This window comes from Condylura cristata, unplaced genomic scaffold (assembly GCF_000260355.1).
Source record: "Condylura cristata isolate star-nosed mole 26May11 unplaced genomic scaffold, ConCri1.0 scaffold00022, whole genome shotgun sequence".
NCBI lineage: Eukaryota > Metazoa > Chordata > Mammalia > Eulipotyphla > Talpidae > Condylura > Condylura cristata.
In genome coordinates, this window is record NW_004567123.1 from 16,246,844 (window position 1) to 16,257,547 (window position 10,704).

Sequence of the window (10,704 nt, forward strand, 5' to 3'; positions counted from 1 at the left end):
CTCGCCGCCCCATCCCACGCGGGGCGCAGCGCTTCGACCCGCCCCGCCCCTGCGGCCACCCCTCCGCGGTGGCCCGCCGCGTCTCTGCTTCAGTCTCTCGGTTTCTCGATGCCGCGGGTGTTGGTCTGCGCTCTCTCGCCGGTGCTCCCTAGCGCGCTCGCCTGTCTCCCCCGCCTCCCGTCGGAGATGAGGCTGGGGTGAGTGCCCCCCCCCGCCTGCCTGCTCAGCCTGCTGCAGCACCAGCACCGCCAGGCGCTGCCGCGTCCTGAGGACCCTCAGACTGACCCCCGGCGCCCTGGAGAGCAGCAGCAACCACCGCTTGTAGCCCATCGCCATGGTAACCTCCGCCAAGGCCTGGGCCACCTTGCTCTCTCTCGCCTTTCGGTGGGGCTCAGCCCCTGAGTGGGTGTCCAGGGCAGACCCCGACCCTCTATGGGACACTGCCCGCAGGAACTCGCCAGAGGCCGCTGCTTAACTGCCCCCACCAGCAGGGGTGGGGGGAGGGGGTGCAGGGATGTGTCCGGAGATGCCCGGTCTCCTCTCCTCTTGGGGCGTCTGTGTGTCCGTGTGTAAAGTGGGTGGAGTAAGGGTAGGTGACTTGTAAAGCTGATATCACCCTGGCCCGAAGCACAAATAAGAATTAGTTCTAACTCTTGCACCAAACTTTCAGACTTGGCACTGAGGGTGGGAGATGCCCACTGTGGCCACCCGGTTTTGGCTGGAGGTTTCAGGCGCGCCCCCAGCTCAGTTAGGCAGCTGGGGCAAGAGGTTTAATGGAGTGAAGTGGGAGGGAGTTGCTCTCCAAAGCTTGAGCTCATTTAGCTACTTTACACTCAAGGCTGGAAAGTTAGACTTGCAAATTCATCCTGACTGGAAGTGCTCCCCTGGGAGGTGGCAGGGAAGTAGGCCTAGAGGAGGGGAGAAAGAAGGCAGTTCCCCACACTGTGACTTCCTGGGCTGGCACCTCCAGGAGGCTGGATACTCTGGGAGAGGGGTGTGTGTGTGTGTGTGTGTGTGTGTGTGTGTGTGTCCCAGCTGGGCTCCAGACAGGCCCAGGAGCTCCAGGAGGATTTACAGGAGATGTGGGGATTTGGAAAGGGCTGTGAAGATAGACTAGGGCTTTAACCCTTGACCGTGGTCAACCATGTGGAGTGCCTGCGCGTTTTCACTTATGTGCATGTCTGTTCACAGAACTCTGCAGAGAGAACTATTCACACACATGCAGGGAGCGCACCAAAACATGCCGACACCATTTCACATGGCTGAACACACGTGTCCTCTCCTGAGTCCTGTCCACCTGTTTTCCACTTCTGCTAAAACAGCACACATGCCTGCACGCCACACACATACAGTAAAGCCAGGCTCCCAGGGCCCTTCTGCAGCAGGGCAAGTGAACACACACATTGCTCTTGCAGCTGTTTGACAATAATCATCGTAAGTTAATGGTTATTCACCTCGCACCACAGGCAAGGCCCTGTGCTAGTCCATTGATGTAAGGGAGTGCCTGTAACTCACACCAGCTCTAACAGTGAGCCTGCTGGTATCTCCACCCCACAGATGAAGATGCAGGATCCCGGGAGTTAAGTGGTCAGTGAAGGTCATCCTGCCAGGAAGGGCGTTAGCAGAGCCTGGATTCTGAATCTACATTTAGCTGTCACAGTCATCCCAGCGCCATAGTCTGTGCCAGAGTGCTTGCTGGTATTTCCTTGCTAAAATCCAGAAACTCCTGCCTGAAGCTAAGACCCCTAGATCAAGGGTCTGGCACTAGTGGGTCCTCTTAAAGGCTGAGCAATTCTTTCCTTAATGGGAATGATGGGCAGATTTTTCCTCCCACCTTTGTCTTTAAATATTAAATGTTACCACCTGCCCAACTCTCTGGATTACCTCTGTATTGTAGCCACTGTGATCTTGGTTGAGAGACTTAAGTTTCATGCTTCTTCCTGCCACAGGACCTTTGCACATACTGTTCGGACTGGGTAAGACACTTACTCCTATTTATCCTGTAAACCTCCACCCAAATGTCGTCCCCTTGAGAAAACCTTTCTGATTTCTCCAACTCTACTATACCACATCTCTCTCCTTTATGAGCACGATCACATTGCGGTTTTAGTGGGGTGATATGATTAGTGGCTATCAAATTTTCTGAGGTAGCCTAGTGTCAGAGCATCTTATGACAGAGGGACTTAGGATTTATCCAGTTTGCTTTTTGCCTATCTATGTACTGATAAGGGAAAACAAAATCTCCTGTTATTTGCGTAATATTTTCCTTTAAATCAACTTACTTTATAAACTAAAAGATGTATTTAAACAGAAAATCATATAGCATGATCATGAAAAACAGGTATCCATTGCCAGAAATGGAAAGTACCTGTAAGACGTATATAATAATGAAAGGGCTTTGGTAAGTGCCGGCTGGATGGGGCTGGCCATGAGCCATTCCTAATCCACCGGCTGCTTTCTTTCTGTGAGTTGCTTAACATGTCTCTGTCAGTAGTGGTCCCAGGAAACCCCACCGTCGCGGCTTATTCCATCTAGGATGGAGTAAGTATGTGCTGTGATGTTCACACAAGGACAAACTCTCTGAAAGCTGCATCTCTCAGACCATATCTCCACGGTAACGGACACATGACGCAATGACAGTGTGCCTGAGAGCTGCTCAAGACAGGCTGGCACTACCTGAGACTTGCTTGCCGGTGTCATCAGGAGGACTGGGGGAGAGTAAGAGTAGCTTTACTTACTGAGGATCCCTGTGGAGTTTGTGTCCTCTCCAAATCATCCCGGGGGCAGCCAGGGGTCTCCTCCCTGGGTAGAGTCCGTTGGGTTCACTCAGTAATGCCAAAGCCCTGACTTCATGGCAGCCACCTAAAGCACCTACTGTATACCAGGCTCTGTGTAAGGCTCTGGGTGTAGAATTGAGGCTCCTCTGGTCCCTGCCTTGGGGACTTGCCGTCCATGGGAAAGGCAGCTCATTCCCCGAGGTCCCTGGGTCGGTGATGGGCAGCAGAGTCCATCACTACCTGGAAGTAGATAATATGGAAAAGAGGAGAGGCGCAGGCCAGGAGGGCTCTGAAGGGGGGGACGGTGCTCCCCCAGCTGGAGAGGGGCGTGTGGGAGCTCAGCATTCCCAGAGTCCTCTGGAATTCCACAGGTCCCGGGGGAGGAACTTTTGACAGCACTGAAATGAGCATTTCGTTATTTTCAATTTTTTGAGTGTTAGGAAGGGATCGAAACAGCACATATGCAGAATAATAAATAAAAATAAATGTATTTAAGTTAATGCAGATTGGCAAAAAGTAAAATAATAATTTAAAATCATTTTGAGTGTATAATTACTGATGGGACATAAACCCTAAGTTAGGACATGTGCCCAGCAGAAAGAGCTCATGGCTGGAAGACCAGCAGATGGATGATTGGGGGCCCTGGACTAGACTGTAAAGTGTGTTGGAAGCAGCAGGAGACGTGTGTTGGGTGTCTGCTAAGAGGCCCCCCATGCCGGGCTGAGCTGCTAAGGCAGAGGGGAACCACCCAGGTGGTTGGGCAGGGCATGGTCCCACTCGGATCCCTGTGTTAGGACAGCCATGGGCGCCGTCCATGGGCGCCTGACCCGGGGCAGGGGCTGGGTCATCTCCCCATTCTATTCTTTCGTGGTGGTAGAAATTGGGCTCAGCTTCTTGGAAAACAGGAATAAAAATACCACTCGAAGGATTGTTGGGAAGATGAACTGAAATAATGTATGAAAAGGTCTTAGCGCAGACCTGAGTGACACAGAGGGCTTGCTTAGCAAGAAGAACTCGAGCTACAATCATTACTGACACTATGTGGTCACTGTGGGAGATGCTGGGTCCCAGGGCAGAGGCGGGGGAGAGGGAGAGAAAGGAACCCACAGAAGCTCAGATCTCGAGGTGAATGTCCTGCTCAGGATCACACAGATGACTCAGGACAGAGCTGGACTCGAACGTCTTCTGATGCCTACTTGCTTCTCATTGCATCTGAGCTGTTTTTCCAGTTTCTTAAAGGTTTTATTTTAGAAAATAAGGAGTCAGTTCTCACTCCTACCTCCACCCACACAAAATTAAAAAGGATTTAAAGCAGGAGAAGTTTTAGTTGGATGTGAGAAGGACCTTCTTGGCAGCCAGAGGCAGACAACACGGGTTGCAGAACCTTCAACCTGGAGAAGTTCAGGAGGTGTTTCCGGATAGTTGAACCTGGTGGTCACCAGCCGACACCAGTGGGCTGTATCTGGCTCACAGATTTGTTTGGTTGGGCCAATCTTTAAGAAACAGGAAGTTTTATTGAAATGCCAGTGGATCCGGCAATGTGGATAAAGGAACGCCTTGCTGGAATTTACACCATGGGACTCGTAGGCCAGGCTTCTTGCTGCTTCCCTACACTGAGACCACCTCTCAGGGGCCCCTCACCTCGGAGCGAGAGGAACTCTTCTCTCACATTAGGCCTAGTCTGTCTTCTAGTCACCTCTCAGGCCTCGTAGGCTGCTGGTGTAGATTCTCTCTGGGCCTGAGATACCTGCATGCATGGACAGGTCTTTTTGTTTTTCTAAAGATTTATTTATTTATGCTTATAGAACTGGGGTACAGGCCAGAGGTGCAGGGGAAGTCAGAGGATTGACCAGAGTCAGAGTGGGGAGCAGAACAGGCAGATCGACAAAGTACACTGCTGAGGGGAGCAGCGGGTGGGTCAGGAGAGGTCTGTTGCGCCATGTGGGTCACCTCCGGGGCAGGGATCGAACTTGGGCTGCAGTGGCTTCAGAGAGCTTCATAATGCGGTGCTTTAACCCGTTGCGCCATCAGGAGCACCTCTCAAACAGGTCTTTTTAAAACTTGCCCATCACCTGAGAACTCATGGATCCCACCAAGAAGCCCATGCCCCAGTTCTAAACCTCCCTAAACTTGATTATATTTTGAAATCTAGAATGGCCCTACTGGACAGGCCCTTAGAGAAAGGGAGAAGTTCACTTTACAGATGGGGAAACTGAGGCCAAAGTTACCCAGCAAGTCAGGGGTAGAATCCCACGTTCCTAGCCATTTTGGCCACATGGGAGGTTGAAGTCAGCCCTAAGACTGTCCTCTCTTCTCCCACGCTTGGGGCACGCATGCCAAAGTGGTGGTAGAATCCTTGCTGCGCAAATGGATAAAAGGTCCAAATCTGGACCTTTAAGAGAAGTTCAGCCCACAGCTTAGAAGACCGAACAAACAACATCTGGTGAGACCATTTAAAAAGGGAGCCAGCCTTAAACACACAATCACACTTTTCTTTTTCCCCCTTGATTATAAAAGTTCTCCAAAAGAATATTTGGAAAATCCAGCAGACTATGAAGAAAATTAAAATGGTGACTTGCAAGGCCCCTGCCCCTCACAACCCTCAGGGGTGACTGCAGTTAACACTTTATTTCTTGGCCTCTTGGCTTACACACACTTTTGCACAGGAATAACAGGCATTTTTCTTTAAATTGCAGTGGAAGAATAGTTAGCAGTGAGGTGGGGAGATTGTCTGGGGGCCACTTTTGGAGTGGCAGAAATGGTGTGTGGTGATCTGGGTCGGGTTATAGGGGTGTGTGCATGGGTAAGTGCGTCAACCTGTGCATTTTATATTATTGTATTTTACTGTATAAAGTGATGCTTAAGATCACAGCAATAAAAGAGGCTTCTTGCAAAGATGTCGAAACAAATATTTCCTCCTTCCCTGCCCAGATGCAGCCCCTGAAAACAGATACTCTTCTGTGTCCTGTGCAGAAGTTTCCAGAATATCACACGTGAGCCAGCCCTGCAGGCAGGGCCAGCATTCCTCCTGGTGGGCTGTCTGTGGCCCTGAGTAGCAAGCAAGGGCCTGGGGGCTGGGAGGTGCAGAGGGCTCTAGCTTATCTCACCTTCTGCCACTTCAGCTCTCTGGCCTCAGTTCCTGTCGAGGAACAGTTAAAGGCCCAGCCAGACTGTACTCATTGAGAAGGAATGGAAACACATCGATTAAGTTTCACGGAAATCATTTTGAGGGGCCCATGTCTGGCCAACTGTGTTTGGGTTCCTGTGGTCCCAGGCTAGGCTGCCTAGTTGATTTGGGGTGGAGAGTGGCCAGCTTTCCTTCCTGCAGCCGCCTGGACCCCCTCACTATGTGCTTCCCCCAATATTTGGACAGTTTATGAGCCCCTCGGGTTCCGGCCTGTAGCAGGTAATGTTCTGGCCAAGAACGCCAAGTCTCACTCACTTGGAACATTCTTCTTTTTTACTGGTTCCCCTTAAATGGTTACAGTGTGCGGCCAGCTGAGCCAATTTGCTAAAGCCAAAGGCATCCCTGTCTGCAGCCTTGTCTCCAAGAGGTAAACAACTTCTTTAGGCCCCACTTGAAACAGCACAGGACAGAGCCGAGAGGCCACCCTGAAGCCTGTGGCTGCTGCGGGTCCCCTGGCAAACGAGGCCCCAGGGGCAGGGGACAGGGCAGGCCTGGCTGATTCAGATCTGGGGTGATTTGATTCCCTACTCTTTCTGCTTCTCGATGTGATCTTGGGCAAGATCAGCCTTGGTTTCTGATCTGCAAAGTGGGGTGTCCTAGCCACCCTGGAATCCTCATGTATCTGAGCTAGAGAAGGAGTAGGGGGCCGAGTGCACACTAGGTGTCTGCAAACTGCTGCTGGCCTTGGGGTGACAGGAGTAGGCCATAGGACGGGACCAGAGAGAGGAGAAGTCTTCACACAGAGGCTGGGGCTGGAGCCTTGCCTGGAGGATGAGTAAAGACAGAAGACGACCAAAGACAGTAAATGCCGCAGGAGCACTTCTTGCTCTCCCCTCAAACCCCTCCACCTCCATCTCCAGGTATCTGAGTAACCCTCTGAGTCAGACAGGATCAGAGTTAGCAGCCCCACTTACAGTTGGGGAAACTGAGGCACACTGAGGGCCTTACCAGACTAGGAGTCCGCACTGCGGGGTTTGTGGCTGTGGCTGGAAAGTGATCACAAACGCAGTCATTTACAGCACCACAGATGTACTGTCTGTCTCGCAGCTCTGTGGATCAGAGTTGGTCCGTCTCCCCCCCCACCCCCACCCCACAAAACCCCCAGGGTGTTGGCTGCATTCTACCCTGGAGACTTGCAGGGGGACCCACCTATTTTCTTCCTTCTAAGAACCACCCACAGTGCTTGGCTCTGTCTATTCTTAATCTGTGACATGTGTCTCTCCATCCTCCTTCCTTCCTTCCTCCCATTCCTGTCACTCCCACCTCTTCTGCCTCCTCTCACTCTTTGGAGGAGCCTGGCTACCACCTTAGGCCCCTGGAGAATCCAGAACCTCTTTCTATTTCAAGGTCAGCTGATGAGCAGCCTCAATGCTGTCTGCACTGAAGTCCTCTTTGTCCTGGAGGTAACAAATTCACAGGTTCCATAGTCTAGGACGGGGGCATTTGGAGGCCATTATTGTGCTAACCACCATCCTCAGTTCTCCCTGAGGGAGTTGGCAGTCAGTGTGGCAGCCCTGTTAAAGAGCCTGCAGAAGGGGATGCCGGCCCAGCTGGGTGAGCGGGGAGCTTGGTGAAAATGGCCTAAAAGAAACAAGAGACGGGGGCCCTCCCTGGTGGCGCAGCAGGTTAAAGCACTGCACTGAGAAGCTAAAGCCACTTCCGCATGAGTTCGATTCCCGCCTGCCGCCTGCCCCAGAAGTGACCACATGGCGCGGCAGACCTCTCCTGACCCGCCCGCTGCTCCCCTCAGCAGTGCACTTCGTAGATCTACCTGTTCTGAAGCCTCTCACCGCTCCTGAGCCTCTGGCCTGTACCCCAGTTCTGTATGCATAAATAAATAAATCTTTAAAAAAAAAAAAAAGAAGAAACGAGATGGACCTGAATCTTGCAGGATGAGGAGTCAGCCAGGTGGGCTCCCCTGGGACCCTTGAGGGAGGAAAGTGGAAGGTCCTCCCTGTGCAATGTAAGTGAAGCCCTGGAGGTGATGAGAGAGAGCATGTGTCTCCTGGAAGAAATGTGAGAGGCAGTGGGGTGGAGGTGAGAATGGGGAGGTGCTCAGAGGCCAGATCACAGGGCTCTGAACTCCTGGAGGCCAGAGGCTTCGGAAGGCCGCAGGTGTCAGGCGTTCTGAGCAGGAGACTGATGGCCCGGATTGCATTTGAGGATGGTCCCACTGGGGTCCTGAAGAGAAGGGCTGGAAATGGGAAGACTATGGCTTAGAAACCAGGGAGGAGCTGACTAAGAGGAAAGATGGGATATAGAGGCCCTCCCCGGTGGTGCAGCGGGTGAAAGTACAGGATTAAAGTGTAGCACTATGAAGCTATCGGCAGCCACTGAAGTAGGAGTTCGATCCCCCGCCAGGGAGCTGAACCACATGGCACAGCAGACCTTTCCTGACCCCCCGCTGCTCCCCTCAGCAGTGTATTTCAGTCTACCTGCCTGTTCTGCTTCCCACTCTGTCTCTCGGAATCCTCTCACCCCCTGAACTTTTGGTCTGCACCCCAGTTCTTGTATAAATATATAAATAAATCTTTTTTATGATAAGAGCAGAGGCCACTTCCCATGACCTTCCAAGTCCCGTATGACGAAGCCCCCCCCCACCGACTTTCCAACCTCTTTTCCATTTTCCCTGTGCCTTCTCCCATCAAAAAGGTGGGCTAGTGGCCTGGGTCAGGGCGGAAGTGGGGGAATAGAGCAGAGTGAGTAGGCCCTGGCCTGAATACCTTCCCCCCAGTCCTACACTACCTTGCATCAGCAGGTGACATCTGATCAAGGACCTGCAGGAGGGGAGGGGATGAGGTTTTCTTGAGGAAGAGTATTCTAGGCAGAAGGAACAGTCAGTGCAAAGGCCCTGAGGCAGGGTCGCGCCTCGCATAGTCAGGGAATAGAGAAGAAGGTACATGTGTCTAGGGAGGGAGAGTCACCGGGCCTTCGTCATACGGGGCTTGGATGGTCACAGGAAGTAGCCTCTGCTCTGATTATTATTACTGCTACTGTCACTTTTCACCCCCTCTCGCTTCCTCAACAGGACCCCCCATCCCTGGACGCAGCCATCCAACACGCGCTGGCAGGCCTCTACCCCCCTTTTGAGGCCACGGCACCCACGGTCCTGGCTCAGGTGTTCCGTCTCCTGGATTCTGACTTCCACGGGGACGGGCTGAGCTTCCTCCTGGATTTCCTGATCCCTGCCAAGCGCCTGTGTGAGCAAGTACGCGAAACAGCCTGTGTAAGTCGGAAGGACACGGCCAGGGGACAAGCTCTCCCAGAAGGCTGAGGGCTGGAACAGAGCAGAGAAGGAGTGGGCTGTTGCTGTCTTGCCTCAACGCGAGAACTAAGGACAAGGGATGATTTTCCACTGCTTGCTCAAAGGGTGCTTCCAGTCCCCCAATGCAGCCTCAGGTCACTGACCCTTTACCTTCTGAAAGCTTGAAGTCAATCGCGTTTGGAGTCAATCGCGTTTGCAATTGAGGGAAGGAGGGAGGGAGGGAGGATTGAGAGTCCATTACTCACCCCCATCTCCAGCCTACCCTGGGGCTGACATTGTGGGTGTCCAGGCTGCTTTGGCTGAAATGGGGGGGCAGCTTCCATGCCACAACAGAGAATGCCCCAGACTTCTCCTGGAACCTTCGAGGCCTTAGGACTCTCTTTCCTCCCTGGAGACCCCTCCACGCCTCCATCTCAGGAATGCCCTTTGCGAGGCAGTGGAAAGAAAAATGTTTTAGGCAGAGCTCATTGCTGACTACAAATGACGAATCCTTATTCAGACCAGGACAGGGCAATCAGGCCTCAACCCCGAGATGACCCACCGATGAGATCCCTTGCGGACACTTTCTGTCCCTTGCTTCTGCCCGTTCTTGTCCACCAGCAGCACTCTTACAGACTAGGTGTCCCGGCATGGCTGGGGCCCCGGGCCACGCTGGGATCAGCCTCTAGCTAGGAGAGGGAAGTGCACAAGGCAGCACCCTGCCTCGCCACACTTGGTCCTCTGTCCATCCCTAGGCCGATCCCTGTGGTCAGCAGAATGGGGTAGCAGGGTCAGCCAGGCTCAAGGCCTGTGCATACCTGTATGGAGATTGTTTTTTGAAAAAGGGCAGGAGAAGCCTGAGAAGACAAACCCTCAGATGCCCACATCAGGAACCTGCCCATGCCCTGCCCGGGTCTGCCAGCTGGGCCCTGCTCTGCTCAGATGCCCAGCTCTCTGTGGCAGCAGCCTCAAGAACCACCAAGAGCTTCCTAGGTCCCTCCAGTCTTTCCTGAGTTGCTCCTGCTTGTTCCCGAACATGGTGTGGAGGAGCAAACCGTAAGGGTGGGGACCGTGTGTGTCATTTCAGTGAGAAAGAGAAACAGAATGTGGCAGCTAAAAGCCCTGGCTTTGGAGCCAGAATGTGAGATGGTTGGGGCTGGAAGGAACCCGAGATTCTCATTTCGCACCCTTAGCTCCGTGCCCGGCACACAGAGAGCACCCTGGCATGGTGCTATCTGCAGGAGAGTGAGACTCTCCAAAGCCTCTGCCCGCCGCGGCCCCGGGTCTGCAAGCTGCTCTCTCGGGCACATCCTTCTCCATCCTCTGTTTTGTCTCCGGATGACAAGACAGTTGCCTGCTCCATTTATTTGGCCATAACAACTGCATTTGCACTACCCGCTCTTCCATTTCTTCCAGGGACAAAGGTCACAAGCTTTTTTGATTTATTATTTTTTAATTGATTTATTTATGCATACAGACCTGGGGTACAAGTCAGA

At 52.8% G+C, this 10,704-nt stretch overlaps 1 protein-coding gene across 2 annotated transcripts in view; it reads left to right on the plus strand.

Moving 5' to 3' along the window:
- The first annotated feature begins 48 nt into the window (after positions 1 to 48).
- Positions 49 to 10,704, plus strand: part of KIAA1755 (KIAA1755 ortholog) — a 37,244-nt gene continuing 26,588 nt past the window's right edge. The window contains exons 1-2 of one of the 2 annotated variants that reach the window (XM_012728397.1): positions 49 to 337; positions 8,993 to 9,190. In XM_012728397.1, coding sequence (XP_012583851.1) covers positions 335 to 337; positions 8,993 to 9,190 — 201 coding nt within the window. In that variant the 5' untranslated portion in view covers positions 49 to 334. The remainder of the gene's footprint in view (positions 338 to 8,992; positions 9,191 to 10,704) is intronic. The other variant, XM_012728398.1, reaches the window with a different exon arrangement.